General features: G+C 45.1%; 1 protein-coding gene across 1 annotated transcript; it reads right to left on the bottom strand.

The window, feature by feature from the left end:
- Positions 1-607: 607 nt before the first annotated feature.
- On the bottom strand, positions 608-2840 carry rh50 (Rh50-like protein). The gene has a single exon (XM_086005425.1). The coding sequence runs from the start codon at positions 2714-2716 to the stop codon at positions 1286-1288; it is 1431 nt and encodes a 476-aa protein (XP_085861551.1). The 5' UTR covers positions 2717-2840; the 3' UTR covers positions 608-1285.
- Between the last annotated feature and the right edge of the window lie 23004 nt (positions 2841-25844).

Genomic DNA, 25844 nt, shown 5'->3' with positions numbered 1-25844 from the left:
AAATAAGGGGCTGGAAGTAAAGAGCTTCAGGACTTAAAGGCAAACAAAGGCCAATGAAAAAGAGATAAAAAAGTGAAGGAAAGCTCCCTGTGATGATTCAGTTGGTAAAGGCAATGTAAACCTGATTTGTAAACACTAGAAGGCATCAGTTTTGATTCCAGTCTGTGCTGAGTTAACTGATGTCATTGGGGTTCTATGACTGGCCTAATCCATGGGCTAGGAAGAAAAATTGGGCAGTGTTCCTGCTTCTTAGCTATTCAGTGACTGGAAAATGTAATTGATTGGGGGGGGGGGGGGAACTGAGAGCTGAATGGTCTCACTTCAAGATTATGACAGGATCTGGCATGGATGTGAGCTCCCCTCCTCCCTACAATTGAATAACCTGCCAGCATTCATTATCTAAGCTCACACATTAAGAATGGTTATTTGTGGAATGTGATGGAAGGTCCCATAGAACTGCAGCTTTTGGGAGAGGGCGTGGGGGGGGGGGGGGGAGAGAACATTGGCAAAAGATACATCTTTGAATAAAAATCTGAAATGGAATTAGTAAAGTAAAAAAAAAGTTGCTGGAAACATTGTATCACAGGAAATTACTGAACACTCTGGATCATTGTGTTTGAACAACTTTATTTGAATTTCTTAAAACTATTCATTACCTTAACCATAGTAAATAAAATTATTTTAATTTTATTTCTTCTAAAAGTTTCCATTAAATTCGTATAGTGTGCAGTTTAAGAGCAATCAGTTACTGACTTAGAAAAAGGAAAAATGGAAACTCACTCTTACACAAGCACGGGCTGAATGGCTCATCTGTGTAGAGTTGACCTGGCTGGTAGCACTGAGACTGTAACTAATGATTAGCATGTCACTGTGTGTTAAAAGGCAGGTACCCCAGACTTGTGAATTTGTATCTCATTCGCCGTATGTTGCAGGTGGAAAAATACAGTAATCATTTTTAAACAAGTATGAGAAACATTTTCTGATTCACATTCCGAGTAATGTTTTATTGTAAAGCTCAGATAAGAAAATGCAGGAGTTGTGAATGATTTTGGAGGAGTGAGCTCATCCTGATTTTTCAATCAATCACTTATAAGATAGGGCGTTCTGCGATCCCAAAACAGTAATTGTCAACTCAATTCAGGTTAAAGGCTTCTCTTTAATAAGTATATCTGGTAAAGTATTGGACAATTAGCACAAAGTATGCTAACCACAAGATGTTTTTCTATTGCTGGTACGTCCTGAAAACTGCTGTAAGATTCTCTGGAATGCGAAAATGAAGTTAGAATCAAACAGGAAGTTTAAGGCGCTGGTTATTGTTCGCGTTGTTTTTATTGGTAAATTCAAATTCTTCCTTCTCTTCCGCCTCTGGTACTTCAAAGTAAGGATCGTCATTGAAACAATACTCGTCCTTAGGCTGAGCCAGAAAGGGTAGTTTTAATATGAAGCCAGTGACGGTTCCTCCTAGGACAGCGATGCCCAAACAGACCCCGATAGCTGCCGCCTGGTACTGTGCCTGATCCCAAGCGGTGCGGCCACCTCCAGCCTTCAGCTGCGGCAGCAACCGGACCAATTCGACCAGCTTCCTGTCCCCTTCCTTGGGGACCCTCTCTGGGAAGGTGTCATACAAGCCCTGGCCATATCTCTCGTCGGCTGTTAACAGGATAGTGGCAATGCCGGCAATCGCCCCTATAAAGCCGGGGATCCCGTGCAAGTTGTTGATGCCGCACACGTCTTGGATTTTGAGCTTTTTGGCCAGGAAAGGAGTCAAGTATTTAAATCCCACCGTGCACAGCACCGAGGCGATGCAGCCCAAGGTGAATGCCCCGGCTGGGGTGACCATCATGTCCGCTGCGGAGCCCACCGCCACCCCGCCTGCCAGGGCAGCGTTCTGGATGTGAGCGATGTTAATCTTGCCCCGTTTGTCCAGCAGGCTGGAGATGGCGAAGGTGGTGAGGGTACAAGAGCTGAGTCCGATGTAAGTGTGGATCACAGCCCTGTGCTGGCCGTCTCCAGTCGAGGCGAAGACGGAATTGAAACTTGGCCAGAAGACCCACAGCAACAAGGTCCCCAGCATGGCCAGCTTGTCTGAGTTATAGTCTGCCCCTTCGTCCTTGTGCCCGTCCCTTAAACCGGGTCTGTACAGCACCGTGGTGACACTTAGACCAAAATAACAAGCAAACAAGTGGATGGTTATAGAGCCCCCGACATCCTTGGTCTTCAGCAGCTCCATAATGACCCACTCGGTTGCAGTGAATATTGGGACTTCCAGCAGAGCTAGAATCAGGATCTGCACCGGGCTGGTTTTGCCGAGCACGGCCCCGAATGAGATCATGACAGTGGCGCAAGCCGTCTCAGCGGTCAGCAGGTTGTAAACGCCGATGTGAATCTTGCCGTGTTGGAAATGATAAAACCAGCCCTGCACCAGCAGAGCCCACTGAACGGAAAACACCGCGATCATAAAATTGAAGGCAATCCCTCCGTAACCGTACTTCTTTAGGAAGCCCATCAGAAGCCCAAAGCCCACAAAAATCATCACCTGGATGTCTTGAAAGATTGGGAAGATGGCATAGAGTTGGTTGTGGTTGTGTTCTGTTTCATTGTTCTGGGCTGCAGCATCAGAATGCTCGTCGTAAGTCACAAACAGTGCGATCAGCACAAGTAAAATCCCTTCCAGGAATAAGACAAGGAAGGGTAGCCGGCAGCGGATAGCGGACATCTCCCCCCTGAGTTACGCTGTCAAAACGCCACGGACTTGCAGCGTTTGAGCTGCTTCGCACTGGTCACTATGTACCAGATTGGCGTTGTCTGCCACTCGAGCGCTAACTGGCTAGAAAAAGCACCTGAAACTGGACTTTTATATATGGAAAGGAGCACGTGACTTGAACTTTGATCATTCACTGCATCCGCTTATCTTTTTATTAGGCAATAAGTATAAATAATAAATAATTGGCATTTCTGGTCAGGTCCTCTGGAAATTACTTTCTAAAGAGGGATCGCAGAAGTTAAGCCTTGTGCAATACTTTGCTCTAATGGACCCTCATTCACAAGCGGCTTTTCAAAACCGATCCGCTATTCCTTCTGCTCTGTTACATACCCGGGGCAGACTGTTTTCCCATTTCCAGGGCAGTCGGTTTCCAAAGGACGCAGCAGTGGCCTGAGCCTGATTGTGGAAGACCCGCGCTCATGGGGAGTCTGGTATGTTTGTGAAATTGCTGCGCAGTTGCTCCGAGTTAGTTTGTGTCCCGCCATTCTTTGTGGTCGCTTTTAAGCAATGGGACTCAAACAGCGGGAGAAGTCGAAGTGCGTGGTGCCTGGTGACAGCTAACATTGACTTATAATCAGGTCCGATGCCTCCGGAATTTGTCGCTGGTGATGACTTGGAGCGCGGCAAGAGTTGTTGAAATTGCAGTGGTGTATTAACAGACAGGTTTCCCATCACCTCACGCATGCGAGAAGTGACCTCAGGGCTCAAGGAAAAGAATGTCATGCGATAACGCTGATTGGGGGAGATTTCCTGAGGTGGTATATAAAACTCGGGCTTTGGTGTTTCTTGCAGACTTGCTGCACCGCTGTAGAATGCTGAGGTGTAGCGGCAGCTCGGATTCCAGCTTAAGTGCGAGCAGCTCTTGTGCTGCGCTGGTTAGATTCTTCTCGTGGACTGATAGACCAGCAATGCTCCAGGGCTGGGGCTGGGGGTGGGGGGAGGCCTCCTGCACGGAGCAGACGATTCTTATCAAGCCCACTGATTTTCAGGGCGTCACTGAGTCCAGAAATGAAAGGACTTGCATGTGTGTAACACCTTTCACAGTAATGCCAACCTCACCGTCTCATAAATCACCAGACATGAGATTTGGTAAGAAATCATGCGTTGCTATTTTTTGGTTTATAAACCTCATCAGTGGCTTTATTTAATCTATAATAGGACACAGCGCTTTACCAAAACTATATTACTGCATCTGGAAATGCTTTACAAAAAACTTACCAAAAATTCTACCTGGTATCACTACCAATGGACCACTCATGTTTTTTTTGGCTGCGTGGCCCCTTTAAGGGGCTGTGCGGCCCATTCACAGTTTCCCGCACACGCAAAACTTTACATTGGAAAGGCCGGTCCCGTGGCCGCACGGATGCGCAACTTAGGAGGAACGTTGATCACCACCCTTCACCTGGTGCCAAACACAACCACCACACAATGCAGTCCCTGCAGCTACCAATCAAAGGTAAGTTTTTTTTGGGGGGGAGGAAATCAAAAACACAGGAGTTATGATCACTCCCAGTGAACATTGATGTGATTGGTGATGTGAAAAGGTTTGTCTTCCCTTCAGCTGAAAGCTAACCCTACAGGTTCAGCAACATGCCTGTTGAATACTTTGCTGCACAACACCTCCCGGCTAATCCTGGAGTGGCATTAGGCTCGGTGGCTCCTGTCGGGAACACTGGCACCTTTTCAGGTGAAGCCCTCCGCCACCTGCCTACTCACTGCACAGCTGCTGAGTGTTTCAGGACTTTCCCCCTCTCCCCCTCTGCTGCTTTCCAGCCTGTCTGCACAGACCCTAGTTTGGGAACCACTGGATTATTCTTCCATTATCCAAATACGTGGGCGGGCTGCTGTCATATCCAGTTTGCAAATTACAATAACAAGAGTCTTCTGATTGACATGGGCAATGCTGCATTACCAGATATTTACATATAAAGTCACTTCTGTTAACTGGCGCGTGGGCTTACCTACAGGAATGACCTTTGTCACTGGACTCAAGAAAACCACCTGGTGCAGCCTAACATCTTGAACACCCTCCTCATTGCCCTCTTTCCTGTCACTCCCATCCATCTATTAGCCTCCTCCCTTCTCTTCTTTCCCCTCCACTCCTTCCTTTGTCTCTCTCCAATTTCTTTCTCCCCCTTGCCTCTGGTCTCGCTCCCCAACCCCTCTGGTTTCTCTCTTCTGCCCCCTCCTGCCATTCTCTCTCCCTCACATCTCTTTGTCAATCGCTCTCCCCTGTCTCTCTCAGTCTTTTCCCCACTACCTCTCAGTTTCTTTCCCTCATCTCTGTCTCCCCCCTTTCTCTTCTCCCTGTATTTCACTACCTCTTGCCCTCAGTGTCTACTCCTCTCTCTACCTGCCCAGTCTCAATCTCTTCCTCCCCCAATCTCTCCCACAATCCTCTCACCCCGGCCGCGTCAATCCCTCTCTCCCTCCCTCCACTGGTCTCGATCTCGTTCCTCCACCCCTGAGTTTCATCCTCTCTCCCTCTCTGTACCCCTCTCCCTATCTCTCCAATTCCTCTTTCAGTACCCCATCTCTCTCCCATTCCTTTCTGTACCCCCATCTCTCCCTATCTCTCACATTCCTCTTTCAGTACCCCATCTCTCTCCCATTCCTCTCTGTACCCCCATCTCTCCCTATCTCTCTCATTCCTCTTTCAGTACCCCATCTCTCTCTCTCCCATTCCGCTCTGTAGCCCCTTCTCTCTCTGCATTAATCTTGCTCCACCTCTTTCTCTGTACCTCCATCTCTCTCCCCGTCACTCTTCCGCATGACTCTCTACTCCCATCTCTCCCTTTCCTCTCCATACCCCCATCTCTCTCTCTCGCTCTCCCTGTCACTCTTCCCCATCGCTCTCTCTCTCTGTACCTCCATCTCTCTGCCTATCTCTCCCAACTCTCTCTGCGCCTCCATCTCTTTCTCCCTGTCACTTTTCCCCAACCTCTCTCTTGTTACCCCCATCTTTCTCCCATTCCTCTCTGTACCCCATCTGCTTGTCACTTTCCACCACCTCTCCACCCTCCCACCAAAGTTTCACCCTCACCAGATCACATTTGCTGACTCTGCCAATTTGTGTTTGTGAACAGCTGAATGGTGCAAAGCAGTGCATTGCGGCAAATGCAGTTCTCGCCGAGCTGGACTTGCGTGGCTCTGGACAGTGTTATGATGAGAATAGAACTACATCTCCCAGCTTTCCCAGTGATTTAGACTCCTCCGCATAGTGTGTGGCAGAGCACACATTTCCGGTTTGCTCAGCGTGTCAACAATATTGCAGATGAAGTTTAAAATCATGAGTTTTCTGAGGTGAATCGCGAGATTGCGAATTGGGCTGAATTTTCATTAAAAATCACGTGTCTTGCGATTCAATCGCGAGAGTTGGCATTACTGCTTTCATGACCTCAGGACTTCCCAAAGCGCGTCACAGCCAATGAAATACTTTTGAAGTGTAGTCAGAGTTGTAGTGTCAGGAAACCCGGCAACCAATTTAGGGGATTTTTCTTTTCTGCAGCCATCAGTTATAGGCTCTGTAGAATGCTGAGGATTGCAACAGGTTTGAGGATTCCTGCTCTACCAGCAGTTTTGCCAGCTTCATTCACCACACCAGCTCAGCGAAGATCAGCTGTGAGTACAAAGTCAACCTGCTGAGTATCTTAAGTAAAGAGAGCTTACTACTGGTTCTGAGCAAACACGTGCTTTCAATCTGTCTCTACTGAGTTACTGCCTTTTTTTGACCACTGGCATAAACATGGATGACTGGCATGCGTTCCCAGCACTCCGACTGCTGTGGTTTGGGCCTTACTTGATTTTTAGTACAGGAGTCACTCTGTACAAGTTGCTGTTATTAGTAAAGTGATAACCACTTTTCATAAAGTCCTGAAATTTACATTCTCTGTGATAGTCACATATGCAGCTCCACAGCTTTGAAGTACCACCAATTTTATCCTCTCTGTTCTTGGTCCAAAGGTGTTGACTTTTTATTGGGGTATGCCAGCAATGACTTACCCCCTGCCCCCATATGATCACCTTCAGAGTTCCTGATCCTTGGCCCCCTTCCTCTTTCTCATCGACTTCATACTCCTCAGTGATCCATAGACAAAGGGTCAGCTTCTATAGGTATGCTGACAACATCTAGCTGTATCTCTCCATCACTTTTCTAGATGCAACAATCATTTCTGTCCTGTTGGATTGCCTGACTGACATTAAGATATGGATGAGCCAGAATTTCCTTCAATTGAAGACCAGGAAAACTGCAGCTATGGTTTTCAGTCTCAACCAAAAACTCTCCTCCCTGCCATTAACTCTATTCCTCTACTTGGATACTCGCACAGGTAAACCAGACTATTGAAAGTTTCATCCTGCTCAACCTGGATATCAGTTTCAAACCCCACAAGGCTGATTTTCCAATTGCGCACTTCTCTACCCTTACTTAATCCCAACTGCTGTCAAAACTCTTACCCATACCTTCTTCACCTCTAGACTTGATTTCCCCTCATCAGCCTTGTGATCTCCACCTTCCACAAACTTCAACTTATTCAAAAGTCAGCAGCCCACATCTAATCCTGAACTAAGTTCTGCTTACTCATTACCTCCACGCTCGCTGACTTGCACTGGCTTCTGTCCTTCAAAACCTTGAATTTAAAATCCTCTCCAGATTTATGACTAGCTTTCTTTTCCCCCACTCCTCCTTCTGCTCGTATTGAGTTTTAGTTTGGCTCAGTTGGTGGCATTCTTGCTCTCAATCAGAAAGCTGTGGGTTCAAGATCCACTCCAGGCTTTAAATACATAAACTAAGATGATATTTAGTGCAGTACTGAGGGAGTGCTGCATTGTAGGAGGTGCTGTCCTTTGGATGAGATGTAAGACTTTGCTGTGCACAAATTGGCCATGTCATTTGTCTACAGAACAACAGTGACTGCACTTCAAAGTAGTTCATCAACTATGAAGTGCCTTTGGACAGTTTGAGGATGTGATAAGGTGTTATATAAATGCAATTAAATTTTTTCTTTTACTGTTGGTGACAGAGCCTTCAACTATCTCACAAACAGCAAATGAGGTGAACGACCAATTAATTTGTTTTTGATAATGATGAGTGAGGGGGGAAATGGTAGCCAGGGTATGGGGAGAACTCTACTTTTTTTTCCCGAATAGTGGCATGGCATCTTTCATCTGCATGGTGCTTTAATGTCTCTTCCAAAAGACAGCACCTCTTACAATGCAGCACTCTTTCGGCACTGCACTTGTACACACTACTTTCCAGAATTCCCTCCTTAAACCTTTCCATTTCTCTGTTTCTCTGTCTCTCTGCCTGCCTTTAAAAGCACCCTGAAAACTCAGCTCTTTGACCAAACCTTTGGTTACCATTTAGTTCTCCCATAAAAGGCTTGTTGTCTGTTCCTCTCTTCTTCTGTTAAGTGCCTTGGGACATACTTCTACATTAAAGACACTATATTAATGCAAGTTGCCATTATATGGTTCTCCAGTTCCTCATCCATGTGATCATTATGCTTGTGTGAGCTTTGACAACAGCAACCGACTATTTTACCATGGAGTCTTTACAGCCAAGCCCAACCCTGTCCCCATTCAATGTTCAGACATGCACACTTCCAGCAGAGGTCACTGGATAATGATCAAGATTGGAGAGCCTGGCAATTTCTCCTTCCCTAAACCAGGTTAGCTGAGGACTATTGTAACACCCTACTGTGTCCTAGCTAAGATCCATTAATTTAGTGCAGTTCCACACTGGATAAATTCACCAAGCCATCGATAGAGAAAGAACGAATTCCTAATGAAGTTGGATGCCGTTCTTTTTTACGAAATGTTGAAAATTATTGCTCTAACCCCAGACTGGGCATCAAAAGAATTACTCCTGGACTTTGAGTAGAAAGTGTCACAAGTCAACTGATTTGGTTTAAAGTCTGATGATGGTAAATTGTTATAACTGAGGCAATGGAACAACTTTTCATTCTCCATAGTTTCCTACAGCTTCAATATAATTGACAGTAAGAATACTGGTCTAAAGTTTACAGGGGTCTGATGCTGATCTTCCCTTATTTATTAAAAGAATGAATATTGCAAGGGTGCCACAAAAGTTAAGAGGGATGAAATATGGATCACTGCCCTGTATTCCATCCCCCTCCCTGGCCACTGTCTCAGGCTGAAGCAGACTGTTCGCAGCCTTGGCTTCCCATTTGACCCGGATCTGAGCTTCCGACCCATATCCTCTCCATCACAAAGACCAGCTACTTCCACCTCCATAATGTCGTCCGTCTCCACCCCTGCCTCAGATCATCTGTTGCTGAAACCCTCACCCATACTTTTGTTATCTCCAGACTTGACTATTCCAATGCTCTCCTGAGAGTCCTCTCCTCTTCCACCCTCCATAAACCTAAGCTCGTCCAAAACTCTGCTGCCCATATCCTAACTCGCACCAAATCCCATTCACCCATCACCCCTGTTCTTGTTGATCTACATTGGTTAACGGTCCAACATTGCCTTGATTTTAAAATTCTCATCCTTGCTCCATGGCCTCGCTCCTCCCTATCTTTGTAACCTCCTCCAACCCTATAACCCTCCGAGAACTCTGTGTTCCTCCAACTCTGACCTCTTGTGCAACCCACACTTCCTTCGCCCCACCATTGGCAGCTGTTCCTTCAGCTGCTTAGGTCTCAAGATCTGAAATTCCCTCCCTAAACCTCTCCGCCTCTCTCTCCTCCTTTTAAGACACTCCTGAAAAGTTACCTTGTCACCTGCCCTAATAGCTCCTTCTTTGGCTCAGTGTCACTTTTTGTCTGATTACACTCCTGTGAAGCACATCGGGTCATTTTACTACACTAATGGCGCTATATAAATGCAAGCTGTTGTTGTTGTAGTAATGATTGGATCTGTTTGACACTAATACAGAATTAAAGCAAACTTTCAAACACATTTATTCACAGATATCAGAATATTAGTATCAAAATGCAGTGGCATCACTACATGGGTTGTTATTGTCTAGTTGTGACAATTTATGCACACTTGATATGCTTTTTGATTTTGGAGCGAATTTACAAGCAGTGAAATTGTTGTAGATTGTTTCAGGTCATTCAGAATAGAATCAGAATCATCCTAAATTGCCTTCACTTTGAATCTGTATAATGATTGGATAATTCTCGGTCCTAATTCACATATAGATCATTTGGAAACATCTACTCTGTATGTGCACAGATCCACTTGGGCTTGCAATGAAGTAACTTGTCAACTAGTCATATATTTTTTTCATCATTGAACAATAGTGACCTTTGAGACCAAAGACTGCTCTGGTTCAATGGATGTGTTCAGATAGTTTAAATGATTAACCATTGACTGGGAATTCAATTGTTGAAATGGAAAGCTTCACAGTCGATAACAGAAACAATTTCAAATACCAGCAAGGTTGAGAACTTTTGCACCAACAGAAATAAAAAGAATCCATGAATAATAACACTGAAGGTAACTGCAGCATTTTGGATCATACTCAAGTTACTGTTTGATCTCTTGTCGTCCTTCCATATTTTCAGTAGTTTTTCTCTTGCAGCCGTGTGGTTAATTGGGTAAATATTAATGGGATCCAACAAGTTAAAATAATACAGTATATGTCATATTTGTTTAAGAAAACAATGACAGTATTATATTCTGAGACACATTGCCTTAGAAAAATGAAGAAGGTTATCATTTCCTCCTTAAGGTACATGGTTTTGACTGAAGGGCAACCATCTGTAAAAATACCAAATAGCAAATAATTGAAATAAGGTATTTTCCTGTTAAGTGAATAATCAATTACCAATTCTGTATTCATTTATCAGAAATACATAGTGAAATATTTATAAGGAATATATCTGTTGCACAATTTGTGCTCACTTGTAGTTGTAATGGAAACGTTTCAATGTGAAAACCGTTTCATTTAGTTTGATTTATACATTCTGCAGTTTTGTAGCTTGTGTAAATAATATGTCTGGCAAGATTCTACATTCAAAACCAAAACCTTTACAGATGGTGTTTAGTTCCAGCATTTTCTGTTTTTATTTAAATTACGGTAACCATCACAGTGAAGACACCTGTGTGTACTTAGACTTTTAAAAAAGGGGAAATTGTAATCTGGATGTACACATGTATCACAAATTTGGGATTTACACACAATTATTTGTTTAGTAAGAGTAAGCAGCATTTACTACTAAATTGATATTTATTTGGTTAATAAATACATACAACACAAAATATCAATGACAGTGAAATTCAAAGTAATATATCTGAATTAAGAAACTCTGATGGCATCATCAATAACAAGTAAAGCTTGAGCCATTTTCAATGTTAACAGAAGCCACAGTTTTAATTTCTGGCTTATAAACTGGACACTTAGCGAGTGAAATCACACTGTGCAATATGTAGTGCAGTATGGCCACTATTTTAGCAAACTTGTTTACCCATTTAAAAAATAGGTTAATCCTTTGTTACCATAAACAACAGAGGAGGTTCGTACTAATGCATTTGCATAACCATGTCACACAACACAACTTTATTCCATTGCTTCCTTTCTACACTTGAACCTTACATAAATACATTAGCAGCTTGTAAAAGGAAATACTAACATAGATCTAAAATGGTTCAAATGATGCGAAATTTGGCTCAATGTTAATTAGACTTAAATGAGTAATTTACATTATGAATCTTGCTTGGCTGTCATCTATATCTACCCTGACTATTATCTGTAAATTGACTAACAAGTCCAGCGCTCTTCAAGAAACCCACCAGGGCATCCTCATGGTCTGGAGTAAAAACAGAAAATACTGGAATTACTCAGCAGATCAGGCAGCATCTGTGAAGCAAGAAACAGAGTTAATGTTTCAGGTCATTGACCTGTTGTCAAGGTCAACAACCTGAAACGTTGGGCTTGATTTTCCAAGCCCCAAGGAGGCGGGCATGGAGGCGGGACAGCACATAAAATTGGAGAAATTGGGGGTGGGTGGCAAACCCACCCCCATCCCGCCTCCGTGCTGTTAGATCCGTGTATCTTGATGTTGTGTCCTTCAATAATTAGACAACCAGACTGCAGGGAATGATTCAACAGGTGTTTACTGAATGAGGATTACTCTAGAACTAACTTTACAGATCACTACTCAGAGTTTATATACAGGTGTGGTCACTGCCGGTACTACAGTATACAGGAGCTGTAAAAAGTAGTTCTCCCCTTAAAGGTACATACATTACAATTCCTCCCCTTTTAGATTAACAGTACCATAACACTCATTTAACAATTAAATATCAAACTAATTACAATTAACACTTTTAACATGCAACATTAACTGAAAATAGTCTATTTATAAATTCAGTCTTTGGGGAGGCTTCCTGATTCTTTCTGGATAACGCCGTTCCCGAGTGTCTCGCTCTTGGTGCGGAGGCGATTCTAACACCCTGTCATCAGTTGATTCATCAGCTTCCAATGCTATTGTTTCTGAGGTAGATGCGACCTGTACGTTGGGTTCCTCACCAGGTACGTATGGCCGAGACATGGGGTTGACTCGTTCCTGTGACTCTAGGATCTGGTCAGCATGGCGTCTCACAATGTTCTCCCCAACATCCACTGTGTACATTAGTGGCCCCTGCCGTGTGCATATTGTTCCTGGTTGCCATTTCTCTGTTCGGTAGTCGCGGGCCAAGACTGGTTGCCCTACATTGAAGCTCCTTGCCGGCTTCTCATTGATGTGCTGGAATTGCTTACTCTCAACATCTCTTCGTACATTTGGTCTGAGCAAATCCAGACGAGTTCTCAACCTTCGGTTAAAGAACATCATGGCCGGGGTCTGGTTGGTGACTGCATGTGTCGCATTCCGGTAGGCGAACAGGAAATTGTCCACCTTGTGCTGCAGCGGAATGTTGTCATTGTACATAGCCTTTATTGCCTTCTTAAAGGTTTGTACGAACCTCTCAGCCAATCCATTTGTGGCTGGATGATATGGGGCGGATGTGTAATGCCTTACCCCATTCCTTTTCATAAATCTTCGAAACTCTTTGGACACAAACTGTGGTCCGTTATCAGAGCAAATCTGCTCTGGCAAGCCGTTCCTGGCAAAAATGGTCCGTAGGACTGCAATAGTTTTCTCCATGGTGGTGGAGGACATTTTGATCACCTCAGGCCATTTCGAGTGCGCATCCACGGCTTTTAAAAACATTGAGTCCATGAATGGACCAGCAAAATCAATATGCACCCGTTGCCATGGAGATGAGGGCCACTCCCATGGGTGTAGAGGGGCATGTGGTGGTGCATTTTGGACCTTCTGGCATCCTGAGCAGCTCTTTGTCAGGTCCTCGATTTGCTGATCGATCCCCGGCCACCACACATAAGCCCTAGCAAGCATTTTCATTTTCACCCCTCCCAGATGACCTTTGTGAAGCTCATTGACCACTCTCTCCCTTAACTTGGATGGAATTACCACTCGGGATCCACACATCAAGGTCCCCTGGCATACTGACAGCTGTTTTCTTCTGGATGAGAATGTTGGCAACAGTGAGTCGCCATGTGCTGGCCATCCCTTCACCGTCAAATCATATACCCGAGACAGTGTCGGGTCATTTCGGGTCTCCTTCTCTATACCAGCGTTAGTTACTGGCAAGCATTCAATTATAGTCGAATGAAATATTTCGACAGGATCCACTGCTGGTGCTTCCTCCGCAGTAGGCAATGGCAGGCGTGATAGCCCATCAGCGTTTCCATGCTGTTTCGTGCCCTTATACTCGATTTCATATTGGTGCGCCCCTAGAAAAAGGGACCATCTTTGTAGCCGTTGCGCAGTCATCACCGGAACGCCCTTCTTTGGATTAAAGATGGAGACAAGTGGTTGGTGGTCAGTCAGCAAGTTGAACTTCTGCCCGTGCAGATAGTGATTGAACGTTTTCACTCCCCACAGTAGGCTGAGGGCCTCCCTGTCAATCTGGGCGTAGTTACGCTCGGCTGAGGTTAGTGACCGAGACGCAAAAGCTACTGGCCTCTCTGAGCCGTCCGGGAATTTGTGCGACAGCACCGCTCCAATGCCATAGGGTGATGCATCACACGCCAACCGAATTGGTAGTGCTGGGTTGAAATGAGCCAACACCTCTTTTGATGTGATCAATGCTTTGCTCTTCTGGAAAGCTCGTTTACATTCATCACTCCACTTCCATGGTACCCCCGTTTGCAGTAGGGTGTTCAGTGGGTGTAGTACGGTAGACGAATTGGGCAAGAACTTATGGTAGTAGTTCACCAGCCCGAGGAACGACCTCAGTTGTGACACATTTTCCAGTGCTGGAGCCTTGACTACTGCCTCAATCTTTTCAGGGGACTTATGTAACCCCTCTTTATCAATAATGTGGCCACAATACGAGATCTGCTTCTGGAAAAACTCGCATTTGTGGCGATTAGCTCGGAGCCCATATTCCTTCAATCTAGTGAGCACCTGCTCCAGGTTGGCGAGGTGATCACTGTCATTTTCGCCCGTGACCAGGATGTCGTCCAAATAACACTGGGTCCCTGGAATCCCTTGCAGGACTTGTTCCATTGCCCTTTGCCAAATAGCCGGAGCTGATGCTACCCCGAACACCAGCTGGTTGTATTGGTAGAGACCTTTCTGAGTGTTGATCGTGAGGTACTGTTTCGAGGCTTCTTCTACCTCCATTTGCAGGTACGCCTGGGCCAGATCAATCTTAGTGAAGCGTTTCCCTCCAGATAGCGAGGTGAAAATATCTTCAATCCGCGGAAGCGGATATTGTACAGTGTGAAGGACTGGGTTCACTGTCACCTTAAAGTCCCCACAGATGCGAACCTTCTTTGGTTCCCCAGGCGTATTACTCAACGACCTCTTCATTACAGGAACGATGGGTGTAGCCCACTCGCTCCAGTCCACTTTGGACAGTACTCCTGAATGTTCCAAACCTTCCAGCTCTGCTTCGACGGCTGGGCGGATCGCATAAGGTACCTGGCCTTAAAAAACTTTGGGCTTGCATTTTCCTCTATTTTGATCGTTGCTGTTATGCCTTTTAGTGTTCCGAGTCCCTGCTGGAACACTTCTTGTGCGTCAGTTAGCATTTTTGACAGTCGTCCAGGTGTGACGTCGTCATCCTTTTTGGCATCTACAGTCAGTGCTTGTATGGAATGCCAATCTAGCTGTATCTTCCGGATCCATTCACGTCCTAGTAGTGGTGGTCCTCCATCTGGCAATACATATAGGTCCATTTTTGGTGTTTCCTTGCCGTTATATATAACGTTCACCCTTATTTTTCCTTTGGGTTGACTTTTTGCCCCGTGTTCGTCTTCAAGACAATCTTTGTATCTCTCAAGGGTATATGTGAGAATAGCCGCTTGTCGTCCCTTTGGTTTATGACTGTTAGGGCTGATCCTGTGTCCAATTCCATTTTCACTTGGACTCCTATCATCTTGAGCGTGACCCAGATAGTTTGGTGATCCTCCGTTTTGATCACATTATGTAGTTTCAGACAACCCAGCTCCTTGCTTCCGGAGTCTGTATCACTTTTCTGTTCATCTGAACTACTCTCCGTCACCTTATGTACCTTCTTGTACTTCTCCTGTGGAGATTTCTTGCTGCTGGTTTTCTTTCCCAACCTGCAGACTCTTGCTAGGTGTCCTACTTTTCCACACTGTCTGCACACTTTGTCCTTGAACCAGCAATCATTATGGTCGTGTGTTGTTCTGCCGCAGTGATAGCACTTCACTGTTCCGTATGACATTTCATTTGTGCCATATTCTTGCGGTCTCCGTTGTATCTCTGCCGCGCCCCATGCTGCTGCTTCGTGTGATACTGCAATGCTGAAAGCCTTGTCCAGCGTAAGATCCTTTTCTGATAGAAGCCGTTTGTGGGTTCCTTCACTTTGAAGCCCACACGCAAACTTGTCCCTTAAAGTATCTGCTGGTCCCGTTCCAAACTGGCAGTGTTTCGATAGCTTGCACAATTCCGTTAAAGACTCAGCATTACTTTCATCTTTATGCTGGTTCCTTTTGTGAAACTTAAATCTTTCTGCTATCAGCAGCGGTTGGGGTTTAAGTGGTCCTGTAGGATTGACACTATGTTTTCAAAATCCTTTTCTACTGGCTTCTCTGGGGTTACTAGGTTTCGTAGTAAGCCATACGTTTTTGCACCCATTGAATTCAACAATACCAGCGCTTTCTTGTCATCTGGCACTTCATTCGCCTTGCAGTATACTTCTATGCGTTCGACATATGTCATCCAATCTTCGACTTCATTGTCGAACGCTGTGATACTGCCACTCTTCGGCATTTTTGGGTGTGGTTAGACTGGCTTAAAATGGCGTCTCCCGCGCTTTCCTTTCTTCCCCGCTGCGGCTTAAAATGGCATCTCCCGCGCTTTCCTTTCTTCCCCGCTACGGCTTAAAATGGCGTCTCCCGCGCTGCTGCCAATGCCGCTCTCGGCGGTCCTCGTGGCAAATGGCGATGCCCTGTGGGTTTCGTGCGCTGCTACTGCGCTGCTGCCAATGCCGCTCTCTGCGGTCCTCGTGGCAATGGCAGCGCCTCGCGTTTTCCTGCGCGCCTCTCTCCCCCATTGACGCTGCTCGGCCCTTGAACACTGGCTGCGCTCTGCGCATTTTCCTGCGCGCCTCTCTCCCCTGTTGACGCTGCTCGGCCCTTGAACACCGGCTGCGCTCTGCTCTCTCTCGCCTCTCTCCCCCGTTGACGCCGCTCAGTCCTGAACACCGGCTGCACCCTGTGCGCTCTACCCTCTCTCTCTCCCCCGTCGACGCTGCTCGGCCTTTTCTGTGCCGCTCGGTGGGCTCTAGCCGCCGCTGTCCGGGAAGGGTCTGCGCAGTACCTGTTGCCAGCCCATTTCGCTGGACCACCGTGACTGGAAAGCTAAGCCTGGCTCTCGACAGCCTCCCCTGTGATGCTCAAATCTCCGCTGGATGACTGGGCGGTTGCCCGTGGTCGACGCCCGTGCTTCTGGACTCGGCCTTCTTCCACTGTTCTCCAGCAGCGAATCCCTGGGAGGTGATGCAGAGTTGAAGGTAGGTTCGAATCTGCTCGTCGCCAATGTTAGATCCGTGTGTCTTAATGTTGTGTCCTTCAATAATTAGACAACAAGACTGCAGGGAACGATTCAACAGGTGTTTACTGAATGAGGGTTACTCTAGAACTAACTGTACAGATCACTACTCAGGGTTTATATACAGGTGTGGTCACTGCCGGTACTACAGTATACAGGAGCTGTAAAAAGTAGTTCTCCCCTTAAAGGTACATACATTACATGTGCCCTTTTGCCAGGAGGCGGGAAGATGTGCAGCTTCGGTCCTGTCTCCTGGAGGCGGGAAAGGCTTTTAATTCTTTTAACTGCTTGTTAACAGGTAGTTAACAGGCAGAAAAAAGGATTAGTGCCATTTTACCTTCACAGGTGAAGGCTTCCCAACCTCGGAGAATCTCGCCTGGTTGGAGGAGACGTGGAGCAGGTCTGCAGCGGTCGGAAGCAACTGGAGGTAAGGTGTAGAGGTGAGTGATGGGTGCAAGTGTGGAGTGGTAAGTATGCAAGGTGAGTGATAAGTTTAAAGTGTTCACTTACCTTTTTTTACTTCTATAGCCTTTAGCTGCGCTGGATCGGGAGAGCCGACATCCACCTTGTCAATTTCAAGTAATGGCTGATGGACCCTCCGATCCATCAGACATCTGAAATTTACTTTTTTACAATGTTTTTTCAGTCCTCACCACAAAAACTAATCAAACTCAAGAGAATGTCAGTGTTTGACAGCTTCACAGAGCTGTCAATTGCTGTCATTTCTTCTTTCAAGAAGTCTTGACAGATAGCACGTCTAACGTTGACGTGATCTGTCAGTGACTTCTTCCCTAATTGGCTTGCTGAGCCTGCAGGGTGGGCTTAACAAGCTCAATCAGGGGAAAATCCCTCTGAATTGTCAGGCGAGGATGGAGGCGGGACATTGACACGACAAGCAGCAGTCTCGCCTCCATTGTCAAAATCCAGCCCATTAACTCTGTTTCTCTCTCCACAGATGCTGCCTGACCCGCTGAGTATTTCCAGCATTTTCTGTTTATATTTCCATTTTCGATTCATGGGGCAGTGGCACCAGTACTGGGGAAAGAGGGAGTTGTTCCAATGGGACGGGCTTCACTTGAACCATGCTGGGACCAGTGTCCTGGTGAATCCAATAACTAGGGCTGTAGATAGGGCTTTAAATTAAATAGTGGGGGGAAGGGTTCAGGTAAGGGGAAACTTAGAAAGTTAAAGAGAAAGGACAAGGCAATAGTGCAGGGTAGCGATATGGGGTAATGATAACCAGAGTGTGACAGGAAGGGATAGAGCATACAAGCATAAGAGTGCACCAGCAAATAGGGTCAGAGTAAGGAAAAATGGTAAAAAGACAAAATTAAAGGCTCTTTATCTGAATGCATGCAGCATTCATAACAAGATAGATGAATTGACGGCACAAACAGAAATAAATGGGTATGATCTGATAGCCATTACAGAGACGTGGTTGCAAGCTGACCAAGGCTGGGAACTGAATATTATGTGGTATTTGACATTTCGGAAGGATAGGCAGAAAGGAAAAGGAGGTGGGGTAGCTCTGTTAATAAAGGATGAGATCAGTACAGTAGTGAGAAATGATATTGGCTTAGAAGATCAAGATGTAGAATCAGTTTGGGGGGAGATAAGAAACGATAAGGGAAAGAAGTCACTGCTGGGAGCAGTCTACAGCCCCCTAACAGTAGCTACACTGTAGGACAGAGTATAAATCAAGGAATAATGAGGGCTTGTAAGAAAGGTACTGCAATAATCATGGGTGATTTTAATCTTCATATCGATTGGACAAATCAAATTGGCAAAGGTAGCCTTGAGGACGAGATCATAGAGTGTATTCAGAACAGTTTCTTAGAACAATACATTGTGGAACCAACCAGTTAACAGGCTATTTTAGATCTGGTAATGTGTAATGAGACAGGATTAATTAATGATCTCATAGTAAAGGGTCCTCTAGGGAAGAGTGATCATAACATGATAGAATTTCACATTCCATTTGAGGGTGAGAAACTTGGGTCTGAAACTAATGTCTTAAACTAAAATAAAGGCAATTACAAGGATATGAAGACAGAGTTGGCTAAAGTGGACTGGGAAAATAGATTAAAAGGTAAGATGGTAGATAAGCAGCAGCAGAATTTTAAGGAGATATTTCATAACTCTCAACAAAGATATATTCCAGTGAGAAAGAAAGACTCTACGAGAAGGATGAACCATCCGTGGCTAACTAAGGAAGTTAAGGAGAGTATCAAATTGAAATAAAAGGCATAGGGGGAAAATTCGGTTGCTTTGCGCCTCCCGTTAGCGCCCTAATTATGGGGTGCAAAGCAACTAGCGCTGGGGCGTGGCGATGTTTGCACCGCTCGCGAAATTGACCAGACATTTTGCGGCAGTATTAAACACTACCGCAACGATCTCCTGCGCCCGCAGATCGTGACATCTGTCAAGTGTGCAACACCCAGGTAGCGCTGTGGACCAGATATTGAGTGGCACCCCCTGCCTTACCGCCTGCCTCTAGCAACGACAGGTTGAGGGGAGCATTTTGCAGTCAGGAAGGGACGGGGGAGGTCTATTTAAAGGTGACCACTTCCTGCCTTTTTTGTTGGTGACATTTTTGCACCACGCATTCTGAGGGAGAGAGAGAGACTTCTGGAGAGATTCAACACTGTGTGAAGGAGCTTTGGGTACTGAACAGCATTTTGCAGGTTAATTTTGATTTGACCTTCCTTGCATCGATTTAAAAGAGACTATGGGGGCTGCACTCTGAGCTCTTTCCTTGGGCCTCTCCATTGTTCTTTCCAGCAGATTTGATGTACAGGTCTCTCCAGGCCGAGATTCAAGGCTGCAATGAGCAGGGTGTGGATGGAGAGCAAGATCAACCCTCCCCTTTAAGAACTGGCTGGCGCCAGTGTGTCTGTGTTCCATTGCTGACTGACATCACATGAGCTTCGTCAGCGCTCTGAGGTAGTGCCTCGCTCCTCGGCATTAGCGCCTTAAGAGAGATGTGTAGCGCCTGATTTAGCGCTCCAATCACCTCCAGGGGCGATAAAAGCCAATTTTGCAGTCGGAGGCGATAATTAGCGCCAGGCGCTAAACTTTGCGCTCAGCCGATAATTGCGCCCCAGATGGGGCGATACCGAATTTCTCCCCCATACAATATTGCGAAAATTAGTGGTAGGCCAGAAGATTGCAACATTTTTAGAAACTTGCAAAGGATGACTAAAAAATAATAAAGAGGGAGAAAATTGATTGAGTGTAAACTAGCAAGAAATATAAAAACAGACAGTAAGAGCTTCTACAAGTATATAAAAAGGAAGAGTAGCTAAAGTAAACATTTGTCCCTTAGAGGATGAGACTGGGAAATTAATAATGGGAAACAAGGAAATGGCTGAGACTTTGAACAAATATTTTGTATCAGTCTTCATGGTAGAAAACACTAAAAGCATCTCAATAATAGTGGAAAATCAAGACACAAAAGGGAGGGAGGAACTTAAAACAATCACTATCACTAGAGAAAAAGTACTAGGCAAACTAATGGGACTAAAGGCTGACAAATCCCCTGGACCTGATGGCCTGCATCCTAGGGTCTTAAAAGAAGTGACTGCAGAGATAGTGGATGCAATGGTTGTAATATTCCAAAATTCCCTAGACTCTGGAAAGGTCCCAGCAGATTGGAAAACTGCAAATGTAACGCCCCTATTCAAGAAAGGAGGGAGACAGAAAGCAGGAAACTATAGGCCAGTTAGCCTAACATCTGTAATAATAACAGAACTATAGGCCAGTTAGCCTAACATCTGTCATTGGGAAGATGCTGGAACCATTATTAAGGAAGTAGTAGCAGGACATTTAGAAAATCATAATACAATCAAGCAGAGTCAACATGGTTTTATGAAAGGGAAATCATGTTTGACAAATTTATTAGAGTTCTTTGAGGATGTAAGGAGAAGGGTGGATAAAGGGGAACCAGTAGATGTCGTGTATTTGGATTTCCAGAAGGCATTCGATAAGGTGCCACATAAAAGGTTACTACACAAGATAAGAGCTCACGGGGTTGGGGGTAATATATTAGAATGGACAGAGGATTGGCTAACTAACAGAATAGAGGGTCGGGATAAATGGGTCATTTTCAGGTTGGCAAACTGTAACTAGTGGGGTGCCACAGGGATCAGTGCTGGGGCCTCAACTATTTACAATCTATATTAATGACTTAGATGAAGGGACCGAGTGTACTGTAGCCAAATTTGCTGATGATGCAAAGATAGGTGGGAAAGCAAGTTGTGAGGAGGACACAATCTGCAAAGAGATATAGATAGGTTAAGTGAGTAGGTAAAAATTTGGCAGATGGAGTATAATGTAGGAAAATGTGAGGTTATCCACTTTGGTAGGAAGAATAGTAAAGCAAAATATTATTTAAATTGAGAGACTACAGAACGCTACGGTACAAAGGGATCTGGGTGTCCTAGTACACAAAAAGTTAGCATGCAGGTACAGCAAGTAATTAGGAAGGCAAATGGAATGTTGGCCTTTATTGCAAGGGGGATGGAGTATAAAAGTAGGGAAGTCTTGCTACAACTGTACAGGGCGTTGGTGAGACCACACCTGGAGTACTGCGTACAGTTTTGTTCTCCTTATTTAAGGAGGGATATACTTGCATTGGAGGCAGTTCAAAGAAGGTTCACTAGATTGATTCCTGGGATGAAGGGGTTGTCTTATGAGGAAAGGTTGAACAGATTGGGCCTATACTCATTGGAGTTTAGAAGAATGAGAGGTGATCTTATTGAAACATAAGATTCTGAGGGGGATTGACAGGGTAGATGCTGAGAGGATGTTTCCCCTCGTGGGGGAATCTAGAACTAGGGGGCATAGTTTCAGAATAAGGGGTCGCCCATTTAAGACAGATATGAGGAGGAATTTCTTCTCTCGGAGGGTTGTGAATCTTTGGAATTCTCTACCCCAGAGAGCTGTGGAGGCTGAGTCATTGAATATATTCAAGGCTGAGATAGACAGATTTCTGAGCTACAGGGGAGTCAAGGGTTATGGGGAACAGGCAGAAAAGTGGAGTTGAGGCCAAGATCAGATCAGCCATGATCTTATTGAATGGCGGAGCAGGCTCGAGGGGCTGAATGGCCTACTCCTGTTCCTATTTCTTATGTTCTTATTGGCCCAGAAATTCGGGTCTCCACGGGTGAGTACGCACGGGGTACTCACCCGTAGGCCCAATGGAAGTGCCGGTTTCCTGCATGCACTGCGCATGCATGGGAAACCGACACTTCCGTTCCTCTGAACGAAGGGGTTCAGAGGTCGAACGCGTGCGCAGGAGAGGCTGCGCGTGCGCAACGAACTTCGTTTTTTTTTTACAGGTTTTCCTGGGAAGGTAAGTCTCCAGAAGTTAGAAATGTAAAAAGCAGGCGTAAGGCCTGCTTTTTACAAGGTAAGTGGTGAATTAATTTAAATTAAAACTTTTCCACAGGTTTATTATTTTTAAATACTTTAAAGCAAGGTAAGTTTATTTTTAGCCCTGTTAGAAAATAAAACTATTTTTTTCAAAAATTTAAATTATTGTTTAAAATAGTTATTTCATGTAATTTATAGTTTATTTAAAAAATGTGATTTAAAAAAAGAATTATTTGAAGATTTAGTGCTGTTTTGGGGCCGTAGTATTTATAAGTCTTGACAGCACTTACTGTCAGACTTATGAATGGAGCATTCCCTGCTCTGATTGGCTCCCCATGGCCCACGTGATCCCAGGGGACACATCGAACTAACTGCGCCCCTGTGATACACAAGCACTGCGCACTGGCAGCTGGACCAGGCCCCAGATCGGAATTCCACAGGGGCCCACAGCTCAACGGCCGGCGCGCAAGGTAAGTGCAGATCGGGGGCTTGCACCCGCGGGAAGCCCCCGACCTGAATTTCTGGGCCATTATGTTTTTCAGCATCCGCAATATTGTCATTTTGCCCATGGTCTGGAGATAACATTACACAGAGTCGGCATCTGAGCCACAAGCCATAGTGAAGGGCTATGTATATTCAGGTTGAAAAAGCTGGCGGCCTTAATGAACCACTTCAGTGGGAGCATTCTGCATCATCTGGCTAATAGTGGGGCAGCAGGCACGGACCGTATTCATGCTAAGTTCCTAAAAGCAGCTCTAGTTGAATGTGGGAAGGATAGTAGTGATATTGGACATCAGCACCCAGAACTGGCAAATTGTCTGGGAGATGTCCTTCTGAGGCTGAGCAATAAGATTCTGTTTGACACAAACGTACCATCGGTGTTCTAGACTGCAATTGTGGGGACCACAAATCTACATCATTGTTGGGAAGATAGGGATGTATTGCAGGTTCATCCCAATTTTGAATGTCATTTTAAGGGGGGACTCGTTTCTGTTAGGTTTACGTCCCATTTTCATTCCAGTGAAATTTCTGGTGTGGGTGGAAATTTTTTCTGCTGCTCTTATGACAGTATGGGGGAAAAATTCAGTTGGTTTGCGCCTCCTGTTAGCGCCTTAAGAGGGTGCTAATGGGGCGCAAAGCAACTAGCACCCGGGCACGGCGATGTTTGCGCCGCTCGTGAAATTAACTAGACATTTTGCGGCGGTGCTAAACATTCACAGAATCACAGAATCACAGAAACCCCACAGTGCAGATAGAGGCCATGATCTCCTGCGCCAGCAGATCGTGACGTCAGTTGAATGCGCAACGCCCCGTTAGCGCCCCGGACCGGATGTTGAGTGACGCCCCCTGCCTTACCGCCTGCCGCTAGTAATGACAGGTTGAGGGGAGCGTTTTGCAGTCAGAAAGGGACTGGGGAAGCGCTATTTAAAGGCGACCACTTCCTGCCTTTTTTTGTTGGTGACACTTTTGCACCACGCATTCTGAGAGAGAGAGAGACTTCTGGAGAGATTCAACACTGTGTGAAGGAGTTTTGGGTACTGAGCAGCACTTTGCAAGTTCATTTTGATTTGCCCTTGTATCGATTTAGAAGAGACTGTGGGGGCTACACTCTGAGCTCTTTCCCTGGGTCCCTCCATTGTTCTTTCCAGTAGATTTGATGTACAGGTCTCTTCAGGCCGAGATTCAAGGCTGCAATGAGCAGGATGTGGATGGAGAGCAAAATCAACCCTCCTCTTTAAGATAAAAACAGAAAATGCTGGAGAAACTCAGCAGGTGAAGAGAGAAACAGAGTTAACATTTCAGGTCGATGACCTTTCGTCAGAACGCCCCTTTAAAAACTGGCCGGCGCCAGTGTGTCTGTGTTCCATTGCTGACTGACATCACATGAGCTTCGCCAGCGCTCTGAGGTAGCGCCTCGCTCCTCGGCCTTTGTGCCTTAAGACAGGTGTGAAGCGCCTGATTTAGCGCTCCAATCACCTCCAGGGGCGATAAAAGCCAAGTTTGCCATCGGAGGCGATAATTAGCGCCAGGCGCTAAACTTTGCGCACGGCCGATAATGGTGCCCCAAACGGGGTGATGCTGAATTTTTCCCCCTATGAGTTATAAATTCTCCATGGATTAAAGTTGTACTCTTTGAAACTTTACAGTGTTATATAGCCCCAGCCTTCCTGCCAACTGAAATAATTCCACACCTAAACATGTCTTCTGGACCACCGTTAACAAAAATATATTGCCCCAGGTAGACCTCATGATACCTTGTGCCTCATCTACACTGGTGACAGTCTGAGTTGGTGTGTGGTGAGGGGATGAAATTGACAGAAAGGGAAGGGGTTCTAGAGGTTAATGGAGTGAGATGGTCATCAGCAGCAGCGAAGAAGGATATTGGAGAGGAGATAAGTCCTAAATTGGTTAAAAGGCAGATGAAAGATATAATAAATAAAAAGGAATGAATGAGAAATTAATTATGCTAAAGGAGGACAAAATATGGAACCTGAGGAAAATGGTGGAAGAAATAGTAGAGGCCCTAGAAATTATATTTCAGAGCCCTGTTGAGAGTGGATGTGTGCTGGGGGACTTGAGAAGGCTGATGTAATACCCACTATCAAAAAAGGAGACAGCTAACCCGAGTAATTAAACTAAGGTCACTTAGTTTAGCATCTGTGGGTAGGGAAAATTTTGTAATCTTTAAAATGACTAAATATCTAGATGAAGAGAACATAATTGGAAGCAGCCAGCACAGGTTTCACAAAGAAAAACTGTGCTTGACAAACCTGATAAGAGTTCTTTGAAGAAGTGACTAAGTAGGTGGATGGGGAATATGTGGTGTACATGGCCTTTCAGATACTTTTGACAAGGCACCACACAGAATACAATTGGAAAAGATTAAGGGGTATGGAACTAAGGGTAAAAAATTGGATCAAAACTGCTCAGAAGAGAAGAAACGGAAAGTAGGAGTTAAGGGCAGTTTCTCAGAGTGGCTGGAAGTGAGTAGTGGTGTCCCACAGGATTCTGTCTGAGACCACTGACACATCAATAATTTGGTTATAGGAGGGATGTTGAGGCAATAGAGAGGGTATAGTGCAAATTCACTAGAATGCTTGTGGTATCAAGAAATACAAATTAAAAGAAAGACTTGAGAAACTGTTGCTATTTTCATTAAACAGGAGAGATTATGGTGTGATTTTATAGAGATGTTTTAATTATAAAGAGGCTGAATTCACTACTGAAGTTAGCAGCACATAAGGAGAGTATTTGATCCAGTAAGCCTGCACCGGCTGCCTGATACAACTATCTACTTGATTCCATTTCTCCACACCTTTTCCCCCCAAATATTTATCCATTTCCCTTTTAAAAGCTATAATGGATTCTGCTTCAACCACTGTTTCGGATAGTGTCTCCCATATGCTAACAACCCTCCACCCCCCAAAAAATCTTCTAACCTCTCTTTATTTTCCTGATGATAATTTAAATGTATGCCCTCTAGTTACTGGATCACTGATTAGTGGAAATAGTTTTTCCTATTTACCTTGTCAAAACTTCTCATAATTTTGATCACTTCTGTTAGAGCTCTTCTTAAAATGTTTCAGTTCTAGCGAAAAACCCCATTATCTCTAGTCTCTCATCATAACTGAAGCCTCACATCCTTA

This window comes from Somniosus microcephalus, chromosome 13 (assembly GCF_052327205.1).
Source record: "Somniosus microcephalus isolate GS21.2 chromosome 13, FLI_Smic_1.0, whole genome shotgun sequence".
Classification (NCBI taxonomy): Eukaryota; Metazoa; Chordata; class Chondrichthyes; order Squaliformes; family Somniosidae; genus Somniosus; species Somniosus microcephalus.
Note: the sequence above shows the minus strand (reverse complement) of the source record. Positions and strands in the feature narration are given on the sequence as shown.